The following is a 17,318-nucleotide window of genomic DNA, read 5'->3' as shown; positions in this document are numbered from 1 at the left end:
AGTAAGGAGGACCGCAACAACTGCACTGAATTTCAAGAAAGGGAACTATGTTGCTATGAGGGAAATGGTGGGGAGGAAGCTCAGAAACATCTTTAGGATGGAGACTGTGGGAAGCGCCTGGACCCTATTCAGGGACACCCTGCAGGAAGCACAGAGAATGTACGTCCCCAGTTTCAGGAAAGGCTGCAAGAACAAGCGATCAAAGGACCCAGTTTGGATGTCAACAGAAGTAAAGAGGGCGATAAAGGACAAAAAGGTATCCTTCCGGAGATGGAAAAAGGACCCAACGGAGGAAAATCACCAGACGCACAGGAAATGCCAAAAGGAATGCCACCGGGAGGTTAGAAAAGCAAAGGGGGAATACGAAGAGGGGCTGGCCAGAGAGGCGAAAAACTTCAAGGCATTCTTCAGTTACGTTAAGGGAAAGCGACCAGCGAGAGAGGAGGTGGGGCCGTTGGACGATGGGGATAGGAAGGGAGTGATTAAGGAGGATAAAGAGGTAGCTGAGAGGTTGAACACGTTCTTCTCGTCGGTTTTCACGAGTGAAGACACATCTAATATACCGGACTCAGAGGAGCTCATGAGTGGGGAACAGGCTGAAAAATTGGATCACATAGAGGTAAGTAAGGAGGATGTCCTCAAACAGATAGACAGGCTAAAATGCGGCAAATCGCCGGGCCCGGACGGGATCCACCCAAGGGTTCTGAAGGAACTAAGACAAGAAATAGCAGGCACAATCCAGCATGTTTGCAACCTATCCTTGAAAACTGGTGAGGTACCAGAGGACTGGAAATTGGCGAATGTCACACCTATCTTCAAGAAGGGATCGAGGGGTGACCCCGGGAACTACAGGCCGGTGAGCCTGACTTCAATTATAGGGAAGATGGTGGAAGCTATGATCAAGGACGGCATTTGCGAGCACATCGAGAAAAATGACCTATTGAGAACAAGCCAGCACGGATTCTGTAAGGGAAGGTCGTGCCTTACGAACCTTCTGTACTTCTTTGAGGGAATAAGCAGTCGGGTGGACAATGGGGAACCCATAGACATCATTTACCTCGATTTTCAAAAGGCTTTCGACAAGGTGCCACATGAAAGGCTGCTTAAGAAGCTGTGGAACCACGGGGTGGGAGGGGATGTGCACAGATGGATCAAGCACTGGTTGTCGGGCAGACTGCAGAGGGTCGGAGTAAAAGGTCAATATTCTGACTGGCGGGGAGTCACGAGTGGTGTACCACAGGGGTCGGTGCTGGGGCCATTACTCTTTAACATATTTATCAATGACCTGGAAAAGGAGGCAAAGTGCGAGGTTATAAAATTTGCAGACGATACCAAACTGTGCGGCAGAGTTAGGACCAGGGAGGAGTGTGAGGACTTACAAAGAGACCTGGACAAGCTGGAAGACTGGGCAAACAAATGGCAAATGCGCTTTAACGTGGACAAATGCAAGGTCATGCATATAGGGAAAAAGAACCCGTTGTTCAACTACAAATTGGGGGGGGTATTGTTGGGAGACAGCAGACTTGAGAGAGACTTGGGTGTGCTGGTGGATGCATCACTGAAGCCATCTGCACAGTGCGCAGCAGCCTCGAAAAAAGCCAACAGGATGCTTGGCATCATAAAGAAGGGCATAACAACCAGAACAAGGGAAGTCATCATGCCATTGTATCGGGCGATGGTGCGTCCGCATCTGGAATACTGCGTTCAGTATTGGTCGCCGCACCTCAAGAAGGACATGGCGGTACTTGAGAGAGTCCAAAGGAGAGCAACGAAAATGGTAAAAGGGCTGGAACACTGCCCATACGCCGAGAGGTTGGATAGGCTGGGGCTCTTCTCTCTGGAAAAGAGGAGGCTCAGGGGAGATATGATAGAGACCTTCAAGATCATGAGGGGCATAGAGAGGGTGGATAGGGACAGATTCTTCAGACTGAAGGGGACAACAGGTACGAGGGGGCATTCGGAGAAACTGAAGGGAGATAGGTTCAGAACAAACGCAAGGAAGTTTTTTTTCACCCAAAGGGTCGTGGACACTTGGAATGCGCTACCGGAGGAAGTGATCAGGCAGAATACGGTACAGGGATTCAAACAGGGATTGGACGGATTCCTGAAGGATAAAGGGATCATGGGATACTGAGGGAGGAGCTGGGATGTAACACAAGTATAGAAAACTAACCAGGTAATGAGTATAGAAACCAAACCAGGTCGTGCATGTGCAAGACCGGAGGGTTAGGACCTCGATAGGAAGACAGGACTTAAATGAGAAACCAAGGTGGCAAGGGAGCCCCTTCTGGTGATACAGACAGGTCGTGACCTGTTTGGGCCGCCGCGGGAGCGGACTGCTGGGCGGGATGGACCTGTGGTCTGACCTGGCAGAGGCACTGCTTATGTTCTTATTATGTTCTTATGATGCCGACTTGCCTGTTTTAGCGGCTGGGACTGTTCAGGCTTCTCAGCCGCTACAGGCCATGGAGGGAGCTTTTTTGGCGGGAACTTCGCCATTTTCTCTGTCTGGCCCCTCCATTTTGTCTGCAACCTCAGGTGACCTTCCCCCTGTATTGCAAACACAGGGGCAGGTTTCAGCATGGGGAGGGAGTCCCTGAGGACCCCCAGGGGTTTTTTGCCCCCAGTTTAATTTCTTTCTTTGTGCAGACAATTGGGGGTCCCACGTGCACCTGGGGGGTTTCGGGGGTGGTTTCCCTCCACGCCCCCTATGGCTTTGCCTCCCTCTTTTCGTTCGGCGTCCCCTCTTCCTCCTCCCTCATCCAAGCGCCCGCGGGGGGCTTGGATTGCAAATTGGTGGTCGGAGGAGCGTGTTGGCATGATTGAGGACCTGGCCGCTTTGGCGGGCTTCCAGGATCCTCTAGAGGGGACGCCCGCTGGCAGCGGGGCGGCGGGTTTCCTGTCTTCCAGAGCAGATGCGTCCGTGGTGCGCTTTTTATTCAGAGGGATGAGCTTTTAGACCTGATGTAGCAGGTCTCCTTGGTGCTGCATTTTTGAAGTTGCGCCACTGGAGACCCCGCGTATGGAGGCCCCTCTGCTTCAGGGGGTCTGTCCTGTTTCCCGCTCTTTTCCTGTGCGTCAGGATTTTCGGGATTTTGTGCTGGCGCAGTGGCCTACAGACGCCGTTTCATTTGGTGTGCGCCTTGGCTCATGGGTATCCCATCCCGGAGGGGGATAGGGCTTCCTTAATTTCGCCAATGGGGGACGTGGTGGTCTCGGCACTTACTAAGCGGCATACCGTGCCTGTTATGGACAGTTCTGCTCTTAGGGTCTCTGAGGAGCGTACGTTAGAGACACTTCTTAAGTATAATTTTGATGTCTCTGCCTTGGGGGTCCAGGCGGCTATTTGTGTGGGGCTGGTGGCTTGCACCGTGTTTCGGTGGTCTGAGCGTGTCCTGGATCATGAGTCTAATGACTGGTCCTTAGTGGATCAGGAGGTGGTGAAGATTGAGATGACTGCCTTGTTCCTCTCGGTTGTTCTTTGTGACTTGGTGCGGCTAAGTCTGGGACTTTTGGTGGCCGCACGCTGTACCTTGTGGCTTCGCGCTTGGTCGGCGCGCTTGTTTTGCTCTAGACATGGGAGATGCTAGCCTTTCGCCAGACTCTTCAGCGCTTGCTAGATCTCAAAGCAGTTGTCCAGTGTCCCCTCAGGAGTGCGGTATCGGCTGGTACGCCATTTCCTTTGTGGGGCCCAAAAGGGAGGGGGACCTTTCGGCCCATCCTTGGTTTAAACCGAGGTCAACAAGATTCTCAGAATTCCCTTTTATTCGCATGGACACACTTCAGTCTGTCCTGGCGGTTCAGCCGGGGGAGTTCCTGACTTATCTCGCTCTGGCGGAGGCCTACTTGCCTGTTTCCATTCGGGCCTCTCCTCAGCTCTTTCTTTGCTTTGCGATGTTGGGTCTGCACTAACAGTTCTGTGTGCTTCCCTTGGGCCTGGCCACGACTCCCTGGACGTTCACCAAGTTGATGGTGGTTGTCACGGCGGCATTGCAGTCGGAGGGCATTCTGGTGCACCCCTACTGGGATGACTGGTTGATTCGGGCGAAGTCGTTGCAGGAGAGCGCCTGAGTTACGGCTCAGGTGGTTGAGTTTCTCCGGTCACTGGGCTGGGTGGTCAACCTTTCCAAGAGTCGGTTGGTCCCCGCTCAGCATCTGGAGTACCTTAGGGTTCTGTTCGACACCTCCTTGGGGAAGGTCTTCCTTCCAGAGGCCCGGGTAAGCAAATTGCAATCTCAGATTCGCCTTCTTTTGGCGTCCCGGTGTCCTCGGGCGCAGGATTTCCTCCAAGTCTTGGGGTTGATGGCAGCGTTCCTGGATGTTGTGAGGTGGGCGCGGGCCCACATGTGTCTCTTCAGTATGCTCTGCTCCGTAGATGGTCACCCCAGAGGCACAGTTTGGAGGTCCCTGTCCCTCTGCGAGGCTTGGCGCGCTGCAGTCTTCATTGGTGGCTCCAGACCTCTCATCTGGTCCAGAGGATGAGTCTGGATCTATCGCAGTGGACGGTGCTTGTCACGGATGCCAGTCTCCTCGGTTGGGGGGGCTCAGTGTCTAGGTCACTCAGCTCAGGGCACCTGGTCCATGGAGGAGGCATCCTGGTCGATCAACGTGTTGGAGACCAGAGCCGTCCCTCTGGTGCTGTTAGCCTTCCGCTCCCTCTTGATGGGCAAGTCGGTCAGAGTCCTGTCTGACAATGCCACAGCGGTGGCTTATGTCAATCATTGAGGCACCAAGAGAGTTCAGGTGGCGGAGGAGGCGGCTCGGCTCATGCTTTGGGGCGGAGTCACACCTTCTGGACCTCTCGGCCTCTCACATGGCCGGGGTGGAGAATGTTCAGGCGAACTTCCTCAGTCACATCTTAGAGAGTGGTGTCTCAGCCCCGTGGCTTTTCAGTTGATAGTGCAGGCTTGGGGTCAGTCCCTGATGGACCTGATGGCCACGAGTGGCAATGCCGAGGTGTTCAGCTTCTTCAGTCGTCGCACGGATGGACTGGCCGAGGGTCTGGATGCTCTGGTTGAACCATGGCCAACAGAGGGGCTGTTGTGCATGTTCGCTCCGTGGCCATTAGTGGGCAGAGTTCTTCTCCGCATTGTTCGCCATCCGGGTCTGGTGGTTCTGGTGGCTCCAGATTGGCCTCGACATCCGTGATATGCAGATCTGGTGGCGGATCCTCTTCCTCTGCCTCCCTTGGACGACCTTCTGACGCAGGGTCCCATTCCCATGTTCGACCCGTCTCCCTTCTGTCTTAAGGCTTTGCTTTTGAAAGGGGTCGCCTTGGTAAGAAGGGGTATTCAGATAGGGTGATTTCTACACTCTTGGGATCCTGGAGGCTTTCTACCTCTCAGGCTTCTGTGTGGATTTGGCACTTCTTTGAGGGGTGGTGCCAGGAGTGGTCTCTCTTTGCGTTTCTGTGCCTAACATCCTAGAGTTCTTGCAAGATGGCCTGGATAGAGGCCTGGCTTCGGCTTCTCTCCGGGTTCAGCTTGTGGCCTTGTCAGCCTTTCGGGGGTTGTGACAGGTCAGCGTTTGACAGCCATTCCTGATGTGATTCGTTTTTTGCGGGTGGCCAAGGTGCTCAGGCCTCCCGTGCGGCCCTCTGTTCCCTCTTGGAATCTCAGTCTGGTTCTCTCTATTCTGATGCACCCGCACTTTGAACCGTTGGGCGGCTGCTCTTTGAAGGACCTTACTCTGAAGACGGCCTTTTTGGTGGACATTTCTTCCGCTAGGCGTGTTTCTGAGCTATAGGTTTTCTCTTGTAGGGCTCCCTTCTTGGAGTTTTCTAGGGAGCAGGTTGTCTTGAGGCCTGTTCCTTCCTTTTCTGCTGAAAGTAGTTTTTCCTTTTCATGTCAATCAATCTGTGGTCCTCCCGGTCTTGGGTAGTTGGGAGGGCTCTTCTGAGCAAAGACAGCTACGCAAGTTGGATGTTGGTCGGGTCCTTCGCTCTTATGTGCAGCGGACCCAGGAGATCGGGAAATAAAATCATCTCTTTGTCCTTCTGACTGGTCCTCATAGGGGGGCTGGCGCTTCTAAGGCTACTATTGCATGCTAGATCAAGGAGACTATTGCTTCCGCTTCTCTTCTGGGGCAGCAGCCCGTTCCGGAGTTTCTCAAAGCTCATTCTACTCGGGGTCAGGCGGCTTCTTGGGCTGAGTCATCGCTCGTGCCTCCAGTGGACATTTGTAAGGCTGCGGTTTGGTCTTCCTTGTATTCCTTTGTCAGACTCTTTCGGGTAGATGTTCTGGTGCGTCAGGACGCGGTGTTCGGTGTGTGTGTTCTGGTGTCAGCCCTTCGGGGGTCCCGCCCTTGTGAGGGACTGCTTTGGTACGTCCCATTCGTAAAGATTAACCTCTACTGGTCTGGAGAGTGCTAAAGAAGGAGAAATTAGGTTCTTACCTGCTAATTTACTTTCTTTTAGCTTCTCCAGACCAGTAGAGGTCCCCACCCTGTCTGTTATTGGTGTGTTGGTTCTGTTGCGCGGGCGGTTTTGTTTTTTTGCTGCGTGTTCTAGTATTTTTCTAGGACCGGGGAGAATTAAAGAACAGCGGCTGTGGCTCGGCTGGCTTAGCTGGCGAGCTGTGGGGACATTTTTTCCTTCTGGTATTTCTCCTCTGCATTTTCCAACAGCATTTGGGTATGTTAGTTGTTACTCCTATTCGGAGTATTGTTTATTTCTGTTTCCAGTTCTTAGTTTTGCTTGGCTATTCGGTAGACTGATGTAAATAGAGAAGGGAGTATATTATATCCCTTCTTGTCACACCTATCTTCAAGAAGGGATCGAGGGGTGACCCCGGGAACTACAGGCCGGTGAGTCTGACTTCAATTATAGGGAAGATGGTGGAAGCTATGATCAAGGACGGCATTTGCGAGCACATTGAGAGAAATGGCCTACTGAGAACAAGCCAGCACTGATTCTGTAAGGGAAGGTCGTGCTTAACGAACCTTCTGTACTTCTTTGAGGGAATAAGCAGTCGGGTGGACAATGGGGAACCCATTGACATCATTTACCTCGCTTTTCAAAAGGCTTTCGACAAGGTGCCACATGAAAGGCTGCTTAGGAAGCTGTGGAACCACGGGGTGGGAGGGGATGTACACAGATGGATCGAGCACTGGTTGTCGAGTAGACTGCAGAGGGTCGGAGTGAAGAGCCAATATTCTGACTGGCTGGGAGTCACGAGCGGTGTGCCACAGGGATTGGTGCTGGGGCCGTTGCTCTTCAACATATTTATCAATGACCTGGAAAAGGAGGCAAAGTGCGAGGTTATAAAATTTGCAGACGATACCAAACTGTGCGGCAGAGTTAGGTCCAGGGAGGAGTGTGAGGACCTGCAAAGGGACCTGGACAAGCTGGAAGACTGGGCAAACAAATGGCAAATGCGCTTTAACGTGGAAAAATGCAAGGTCATGCATATAGGTAAAAAGAACCCGTTGTTCAACTACAAATTGGGGGGGGCATTGTTGGGAGACAGCAGACTTGAGAGAGACTTGGGTGTGCTGGTGGATGCATCACTGAAGCCATCGGCGCAGTGCGCAGCAGCCTCGAAAAAAGCCAACAGGATGCTGGGCATCATAAAGAGGGGCATAACAACCAGGACGCGGGAAGTCATCATGCCATTGTATCGAGCGATGGTGCGTCCACATCTGGAATACTGCGTTCAGTATTGGTCGCCGCACCTCAAGAAGGACATGGCGGTACTTGAGAGAGTCCAAAGGAGAGCAACGAAACTGATAAAAGGGCTGGAACACTGCCCATACGCCGAGAGGTTGGATAGGCTGGGGCTCTTCTCTCTGGAAAAAAGGAGGCTCAGTGGAGATATGATAGAGACCTTCAAGATCATGAGGGGCATAGAGAGGGTGGATAGGGACAGATTCTTCAGACTGAAGGGGACAACAAGTACGAGGGGGCATTCGGAGAAACTGAAGGGAGATAGGTTCAAAACAACTGCAAGGAAGTTTTTTTTCACCCAAAGGGTCGTGGATACTTGGAATGCGCTACCGGAGGAAGTGATCAGGCAGAGTATGGTACAGGGATTCAAACAGGGATTGGACGGATTCCTGAGGGATAAAGGGATCGTGGGATACTGAGGGAGGAGATGGGAAGTAACACAAGTATAGAAAGCTAACCAGGTAATAAGTATAGAAACCCAACCAGGTCGTGCATGTGCAAGACCGGAGGGTTAGGACTTCGATGGGAAGATAGGACTTCAATGAGAAGCCAAGGTGGCAAGGGAGCCCCTTCTGGTGATTCAGACAGGTCGTGACCTGTTTGGGCCGCCACGGGAGCGGACTGCCGGGCAGGATGGACCTATGGTCTGACCCGGTGGAGGCACTGCTTATGTTCTTATATACTGTCCCACAGTTTTGTTTTCAGTCTCCACCTGCTGGTCATGATTGGATATATACCCATTCGTAAAGATTAACCTCTACTGGTCTGGAGAAGCTAAAAGAAAGTAAATTAGCAGGTAAGAACCTAATTTCCCCTTAACCTGTCATATTTTTTCCAATTGTATGTTATGTGTTGTATTGCTATTCCAGTTAAAATAAACAAAAGTTTGTTGTTACTTGACGAAATTTGACTCCTTGCTCTCATAGTTGTTCCAAATAAAATAGTGTCATATGTCAAGGCTACCGGGTTTTCTAACATCCTATTAATTTGAGGCCAAATTGATTTCCAGAATGATAAAATAAATGGACAATAGAATAAAAGATGATCTAATGTCCCAGCTTCAATATGACAATGCCAGCATCTATTAGACTTAGAACTATCTATCTTTTGTAAACGAACAGGGGTCCAAAAAGCTCTATGCAAAAGAAAAAACCAAGTTTGTCTCATAGATGCTGACACTGTACATTTTAACCTCCAAGACCAAAGTCGTGGCCATTGAGATGCATTAATTTGATACTTTATCTCAATACTCCAAATGTCTCTAAGACCATTTTTTGGTTTTTTATTTACAAATCCAGATATTAATTTATACCACTGTGCGGCCATTTAAAAATCATCTTTCCTCCTCTTACCTCCCTCACTGGACGAACTGGAATTACTGCTCCTCAAATCATAGCGAGCAGTGCAGGGCAGGAGATCTTTTCGATCTCCAGCCCGGCCCCGCACTGCTTCCTGCGTGCCTTTGCCGTCAGTTCTCATGGGATTCGCAACGAATCCTGCAAGAACTGATGGCAAAGGCACGAAGGAAGCAGCGTGGGGCCGGGCTGGAGATCAAAAAGATCTCTCCTGCCCTGCACCACTGGCCGCGATTTGAGGAGCAGCAAGTCCAGTGAGGGGAGGTAAGGGAGATAATTTTTAAAAAATTGTATAGGCCGCCCCAGTTTTGCAAACCTCACCCACTGTGCCAGCTTGCAAAACCCATATATAGTCCGCGGCTGCAAAAATAGGTCTTATTTCGACAGTATGCTTGCTTTTCAAGCAAGCAAACAGTCCTGGTTGGGTAATTATATCAGCGGAGCCATGCTGTCCTATGGCATTTTTAGAAAAGAAATTAGGACAGTATTTGATAAATTTATCTTTTAATATGTGCTTTTATCTTTAACATAATTAATTTTACATTTTTAATGTCTTTTTTAATATAACAGGCTGTATTCCTTTTCTTATTTTGTATTTCACTGATTGTCCATTTTTTTCTCTTGTGGAACCGCCTAGAATTTTTCTGATATAGAAAAATTATGCTGTTATGGAAATATGGTATTTTTAAAAATATTTTCTGCTCAAGACCTAAGTGGATCACAATTTACAACTTTATAAATGACCTGTCCTACCATGTTTTGTGTGTTCATCTTTTCACTCATGAGCTGGTTAGCTTGAACCACATTTAAAGGTATGCTTTGTATAGAAACGCTGAAGTTGTTTAGTAGTGAAGGTGAAATAAAAGAAGCAAATGTTCATCCTCATAATAGCCTTATGGAAGGATGTTGCTTTTTGGATCCAAGTGACTGGTAGCATGCTTATATACTATCAGTGTGGAGCTGGTTTTAGAATGTGATTTGTGTTTCAGACCCCCAGCAACCCGTGTAAGTGACAAGGTGATGATTCCGCAGGATGAATACCCAGAGATTAACTTTGTGGGGCTTCTAATTGGACCCAGGTGAGTTTGTACTTAAATTCCTATACTGTAGTTCTCTAATAAAGTTTTATTTGTATTCCTGGATAAGTATTTTCTAAGAATGGAGTCCAGACCAATGGGTTTTCTTGTACAATCCCTCTGGAGGCTGTACTTGAGGGATCTTGTATGTCTGGTAGCTTCTGCTGCAGGGCTACTAAAATTTGATCCCTCCCCTTTGGGCTACCTGCCTGGGAGTTTTCTGTCATGCTCAGTTTTGTACCTGCAGCTTCTCTGCATGGTTGAAATCGGTCTCTTCTGCTCGTGATTTGTTTTCAATTCCTAGTGTTTTTTTAATTTATTTTGCGGGTTTGCACACGTGCTGCGGATCAACTGTGCGAGTGATCCTTCGGCGGGAGATCGCAGACATTTTAAATTTTGTCTGCTTCTAAAGGGTGCTCTGTGAGCTTAAACTGCAGTAAGCCCTCTAGACAGCCCGCAGATTGGATCTGGTCTCCGGGATCGGGAGCCATCTTTCCCTGGGTTCATCTGCAAAGGGGTAGAGCGCAGGCTGCCGCGGTTCTGTGGAGGTACGCCGGGATCAGAGACGGACCGCGTGTCTTCCCTAATTTTCCTGAGGGGTCCTGGTGGCCGTGATCTGCATTAACAGGGAAGGTGAGGCGGTCAGAAGACCTGAAAAATCCAGTTTAATCAGCTCCTGAGGTACTGATCTCCTTGCTTGTACTGTATTTACAGGCTGCCATAGACTTTCATTCAAGCACATGTCTCTGTTGTGTCTGTGAGTTTGCTGATTTTGGGGGTGCTCAAATTGGGGTTTTGGATGGTTTCCCTGCATGCCCTGCCCCCCACTCCACCTGTAAAATTGTAAAATCGCCATTTTCTTTAGCACTCTCCAGACCAGTAGAGGTTAACTTTACGATTGGGTATATATCTAATCATGACCAGCAGGTGGAGACTGAAAACAAAACTTTGGGACAGTATATCCTAGCCCCTCCTCTCTATTTCCCTCAGTCTTCTTTCAGTCTCCAGCAGGTGTTGAGTGATCTGTACCCATCTCCCTTGGTAGGGCTGTTGGAATTTGTTTAGAGGTTTATTGTCCCTGTTTTTAGCCGGACGGAGCTTGGACGGACTCTGTTTGGGGGTTCGTCCGACCTCGGGGGTGTCAAACCCGGCGGGTCACGAGCGGGGTCCCTCCCCCCACTTCCTCCACCTCCCCATATTTTTTTAGAGGAGCCTCAGCAGTAAGCCTTGCCCCCTAAATCAAGCAAGGCATATTGCTTCGAGAGCCTGTGGAGTCTGTTCTGTGTAAAAAAAAAAAAAAAAAAAAAAAAAAAAATCCTGAGGTAGTGCTGGTCTGGAGGGTTGTATCCCTTTAAGAAAACTGTATTTTACTGTATTTTTTCAACTAACCGGCACTTTTTTACAGCTAGGTCGCGTATGGAGCAATGAGCACTTCTAAAGGGAAAAAGTGCTCATTGTGCTCCAGACGCGAGGCACTCGCGGCCGGCCTGTGCAAGCGGTGTTCAGGCCGGTGCGGTGGAGGAGCTCCGTCGGCAGCGGCTGCAGGCGCCCAGAGCTCCCCGCCGATGGTGCCTCGCGAGTCGGCAGGGAACGGTGGAGAAGCCCGGTCTTCTCCGTCCGCCCACGGAGGGATTCCCCGAGCCGCCGACGGTCGGGTTTTAGAGGATTCCCTCTCAGCTGATATTTTGACAGCTGATGCCGGCTTGCCTGTTTTAGCGGCTGAGACTATTCAGGTCTCTCAGCCGCTGCAGGCTATGGAGGGAGCTGTTTTGGCGGGAAAGACGCCATCTTCTCTGTCTGGCCCCTCCATTTTGTCTTCCACCTCAGGTGACCTTCCCCCTGTTTTGGCTAAGCAGGGGCAGGTTTCTGCTGGGTCCCCTGCTGTGGCAGGGAGTCCCTTGGGACCCTCGGGGGGTTTTTTCCCCTGATTTTTTCTTTTCATTATGCAAAGCCTATTTTCAGGCGGCTGGGGGTCCCGGTTGCGCCCAGGGGGTCTCGGGGGGTGGGGTTTCCTCCGCGCTCCCTGCGGCTTTGCCTCTCTCGTCTGTCGTGACGTCCCCTCCGCCGCCTCTTTTGTCCAAGCGTCCGCGGGTGTCGTGGGACGAGGATTTGTGGTCGGAGGAACGTGTCGGTCTGGAGGAGGACCTGGACCCTTCTGAGGAATTCCAGGACCCTCTGGAGGGGACGGAAGCTGGCGGCGGGTTGTCGGGTTTCCCGTTCTCCAGTGACGAGGCGTCCGTGGTGCGCCTTTTTCAGAGAGATGAGCTGCCTGACCTTATTCAACAGGTTTCTTCGGCTTTGCGTTTTGAGGACGCGCCGCCGGAGACTCCGCGTGTGGGGGACCCTCTGTTACGAGGGATCCGTTCCGTTTCCCGCTCTTTTCCTATGCATCAGGATATTCGGGATATTATTCTTGAGCAGTGGAAAACGCCGGAGACGCCGTTTCGGCTGGCGCGCAGCATGGCTCGCCTGTATCCCATTCCTGAAGGGGATCGGGCTACGTTAGCTTCGCCAGTCGTGGATGCGGTGGTCTCGGCTATTTCCAAGCGGCATACCGTGCCTGTTGAGGGCGGTTCTGCCTTGCGGGACTCTGAGGAGCGCAAATTGGAGACCATCCTTAAGCAAAATTTTCAAGTCTCTGCCTTTGGGGTCCAGGCGGCTATTTGTGGGGGACTGGTCGCTCGCGCCGTGTTTCGGTGGGCGGAGCGGGTCTTGGATCGCGAGTCTGACGACTGGTCTCTGGTGGATCAGGAGGTAGCGAAGATTGAGATGGCTGCCTCATTCCTCTCGGATGCTCTGTATGACTTGGTGCGGATCTCGGCTAAGTCCATGGCTTTTGGCGTGGCCGCAAGGCGTGTGTTGTGGCTGCGCGCTTGGGCGGCGGATGCTGCGTCCAAAGCTAAGCTTACTAAATTTCCCTTTCGGGGGTCGTTTTTATTTGGAGAGGACTTGGATAAGTTGATTCAGACTCTGTCGGACTCGAAAGTTCCCCGTTTGCCGGAGGACCGTGCCCGCCCGGCGTCTCGGGGTGGTGCGGCCCGGGGGCGTTTGCGGGAATTTCGCAAGTATCGCCCTGGGCGTGGGGCTGCTTCTTTCCAGTCTCCGGGGTTTTCCCGGGGTCGGTTCTTCCAGCGCATGCAGCCCTTTCGGGGGGCCCGTCGGGGGGCAGGGAACCCCTCCGCCGGTTCCCCCGCTTCCCGTCCTGCACAATGACGCCTTGCTGGCGCCCCCCTTGGTTCCGGTGGGGGCCCGGCTGCGCGACTTTTTTCCCAAATGGGCCGAGATCACGTCCGATCAGTGGGTCCTGGAGGTGGTGCGGGACGGTTATGCCCTGGAGTTCGCCCGCTCTCTGCCGGATTTTTTCCTCGCTTCTCCGTGTCAGACTCCGGGGAAGACGCAGGCTTTTCGCCAGACCCTTCAGCGCTTGCTAGATCTCAGGGCAGTAGTTCCTGTGCCCCCCCCGGAGTGGGGCACGGGCAGGTACTCCATTTACTTTGTGGTGCCCAAGAAGGAGGGGACTTTTCGGCCCATCCTCGATTTGAAAGGGGTCAACAGGGCTCTCAAGGTTCCCTCTTTCCGTATGGAAACGCTGCGGTCGGTCATTCTGGCGGTTCAGCCGGGGGAGTTTCTCACTTCTCTCGATCTGACGGAGGCCTACTTGCATGTTCCTATTCGGGCCTCTCATCAGCGTTTCCTGCGCTTTGCGATCTTGGGTCGGCACTATCAGTTCTGTGCGCTTCCCTTTGGGCTGGCCACGGCTCCCCGGACGTTCACCAAGGTGATGGTGGTCGTCGCGGCAGCCTTGCGGTCGGAGGGCATCCTGGTACACCCCTACCTGGACGACTGGTTAATTCGGGCCAAGTCGTTGCAGGAAAGCTCCCGGGTTACGGCTCGGGTGGTGGAGTTTCTCCGGTCGCTGGGCTGGGTGGTCAACCTTTCCAAGAGTCGGTTGGTTCCGGCTCAGCGTCTGGAGTACCTCGGGGTGCTGTTCGACACCTCCTTGGGGAAGGTCTTCCTCCCAGAGGCCCGGGTGAGCAAATTGCAGTCTCAGATTCGCCTGCTTTTGGCGTCCCGGTGTCCTCGGGCGCGAGATTTCCTCCAGGTCCTGGGGTCGATGGCGGCGTCCCTGGACGTGGTGAGGTGGGCGCGGGCCCACATGCGTCCTCTCCAGTATGCTCTGCTCCGGAGGTGGTCTCCCCAGAGGCACGGGATGGATGTTCCGGTTCCCCTGCGAGGCTTGGCGCGCTGCAGTCTGCGTTGGTGGCTCCGGACCCCTCACCTAGTTCAGGGGGTGGGTCTGGATCTTCCGCAGTGGACGGTGCTCCTTACGGATGCGAGTCTCCTGGGTTGGGGGGCCCAGTGTCTGGGTCACTCAGCTCAGGGAACCTGGTCCACGGAGGAGGCCTCCTGGTCGATCAACGTGTTGGAGACCAGGGCGGTCCGGCTGGCGCTGTTGGCTTTCCACTCCCTTTTGTTGGGCAAGTCGGTCAGAGTCCTGTCGGACAATGCCACGGCGGTGGCTTATGTCAATCGTCAGGGGGGCACCAAGAGCACTCTGGTGGCGCAGGAAGCGGCTCGGCTCATGGTTTGGGCGGAGTCGCATCTTCTGGACCTCTCGGCCTCTCACATTGCCGGGGTAGAAAACGTTCAGGCGGACTTCCTCAGTCGTCACTTCTTGGATCCGGGAGAGTGGTGTCTCGGCGCCGAGGCGTTTCAGTTGCTAGTGCGTGCTTGGGGGCAGCCCCTGATGGATCTGATGGCTACAAGTGGCAACGCCAAAGTACCCCGCTTCTTCAGTCGTCGCAGGGACGGTCTGGCCGAGGGTCTGGATGCTCTGGTCCAACCGTGGCCAACGGAGGGGCTGTTGTATGTGTTCCCTCCTTGGCCATTAGTGGGCAGAGTGCTGCTTCGCATTGTTCGCCATCCGGGGCTGGTGGTCTTGGTGGCTCCGGATTGGCCTCGTCGTCCGTGGTATGCGGATCTGGTGAGGCATCTGGTGGCGGATCCTCTTCCTCTGCCTCTCGAGTGCGATCTTCTGACGCAGGGTCCCATTCCCATGTTCGACCCGTCTCCCTTTTGTCTTACGGCTTGGCTCTTGAAAGGGGCCGCCTGAGTAAGAAGGGATATTCCGACAAGGTGATCTCTACACTTTTGGGGTCCCGGAGGCTTTCTACCTCTCGGGCTTATGTACGGGTTTGGCGTCTTTTTGAGGAATGGTGCCGAGCGCGGGGAGTGGTCTCCTTTCGCGCTTCTCTGCCTAACATTCTAGAGTTTTTGCAGGATGGCCTGGATAGGGGCCTGGCCTGGTCTTCTCTTCGGGTTCATCTGGCGGCCCTGTCGGCTTTTCGGGGGCTGGTGACAGGTCAGCGGTTGTCAGCCATTCCTGATGTGATTCGCTTTCTTAGGGCGGCCAAGTTGATCAGGCCTCCCATAAGGCCCTCGATTCCCTCTTGGGATCTCAATCTGGTTCTTTCTGTTCTAGTGCGCCCTCCTTTCGAGCCGTTGGATGGCTGTTCGTTGAAGGACCTTACGCTGAAGTCGGTCTTTTTGGTGGCCATTACTTCCGCTAGACGGGTGTCTGAGCTACAGGCTTTCTCTTGTAGGGCTCCCTTCCTGGAGTTTTCGAAGGAGCGGGTTGTTTTGCGGCCTGTTCCTTCCTTTCTGCCGAAGGTAGTTTCTCCTTTTCATGTCAATCAATCGGTGGTCCTCCCGGTCTTGGGTAGTCGGGAGGGTTCTTCTGAGCAACGACAGCTGCGCAAGTTGGATGTCGGTCGGGTCCTCCATGCTTATGTGCAGCGGACCCGGGATTTTCGGAGCTCCGATCATCTCTTTGTACTTCTGGCGGGTCCTCGTCGGGGGGCTGGCGCTTCTAAGGCTACTATTGCGCGTTGGATCAAGGAGATGATTGCTTCCGCTTATCTTCTGAGACAGAAGCCGGTTCCGGAGTTTCTCAAGGCTCATTCCACTAGGGGTCAGGCGGCTTCTTGGGCTGAGTCGTCGCTCGTGCCTCCGGTGGATATTTGTAAGGCTGCGGTTTGGTCCTCCTTGCATTCATTTGTTCGGCATTATCGGGTAGATGTTCAGGCGCGTCGGGACGCGGTGTTCGGTGAGCGTGTTCTGGTATCGGCCCTTCGGGGGTCCCGCCCGTGAGAGGGACTGCTTTGGTACGTCCCAATCGTAAAGTTAACCTCTACTGGTCTGGAGAGTGCTAAAGAAGGAGAAATTAGGTTCTTACCTGCTAATTTACTTTCTTTTAGCTTCTCCAGACCAGTAGAGGTCCCCACCCTGTCTGTTGTTGTTGTTGTTGGGGCTGTTGCGCGGGCAGTTTTTGGTTTTTGCTGCGGGTTCTAGTATTTTTCTAGGGCCGGGGAGAATTGAAGAACAGCGGCTGTGGCTCGGCTGGCTTAGCTGGCGAGCTGTGGGGACCTTATTCCTTCGGGAATTTCTCCTCTGCATTTTCCAACAGCATTTTTGGGTATGTTATTTGTTACTCCTTTCGGAGTATTGTTTTTTCTCTCTGTTGTTTTCCAGTTCTTGGTTCTGCTTGGCTATTCGGCAGACTGAGGGAAATAGAGAGGAGGGGCTAGGATATACTGTCCCAAAGTTTTGTTTTCAGTCTCCACCTGCTGGTCATGATTAGATATATACCCAATCGTAAAGTTAACCTCTACTGGTCTGGAGAAGCTAAAAGAAAGTAAATTAGCAGGTAAGAACCTAATTTCTCCTTTCGTGTTTTCCTGCGGGTTTGGTTTTTTTTTTTAACAGGCATTTTTAGGCAAAATCAGCACCCACCGAAGCCATCTTGGATTTTCTTTAAAGTTTTTAAAAGCATATTTTATCCCAGGACAATCGGGCAGCATATTCTCACATGTGGGTGACGTCATCCACGGAGCCCGGATGTGGACAACCTCGTAAGCAGAATTGCTTGTAAATCTTTAAGAAAGTTCGTGACTGCCGCACCGCGTTTGTGCGAGTGCCTTCCCACCTGACATAGGGCACGTGTCTCCTCAGTTCTCCGCGGAGCCAACAAGCAACTCGTTTCGATGTTTTGCTCTAGACCTTGTGGCTACTTATGCCTTCTCTCACCACGGCTCATGTATTTTCTTTACAGGGTTGCTGTGTTTATTTGCGCATTTCAATAAAAAATAAATATATATATTTAGTTTCTTTTCTTCGTTCATGGTGGGGCCAACTCGCGGCTTCAACCTGCGGGCTTCGATTTTG

At 52.3% G+C, this 17,318-nt stretch overlaps 1 protein-coding gene across 4 annotated transcripts in view; it reads left to right on the top strand.

Annotated features, from left to right (window-relative positions):
- The window catches only part of SF1 (splicing factor 1), a 240,617-nt gene that overhangs the window by 24,086 nt on the left and 199,213 nt on the right, over positions 1–17,318 (top strand). For all 4 annotated transcript variants that reach the window (XM_033953804.1, XM_033953803.1, XM_033953806.1 and 1 more), the window contains one exon: positions 10,008–10,097. In XM_033953804.1, coding sequence (XP_033809695.1) covers positions 10,008–10,097 — 90 coding nt within the window. The remainder of the gene's footprint in view (positions 1–10,007; positions 10,098–17,318) is intronic.

Source organism: Geotrypetes seraphini, chromosome 8 (assembly GCF_902459505.1).
Source record: "Geotrypetes seraphini chromosome 8, aGeoSer1.1, whole genome shotgun sequence".
Classification (NCBI taxonomy): Eukaryota; Metazoa; Chordata; class Amphibia; order Gymnophiona; family Dermophiidae; genus Geotrypetes; species Geotrypetes seraphini.
This window is presented reverse-complemented; position numbering and strand designations above follow the sequence as displayed.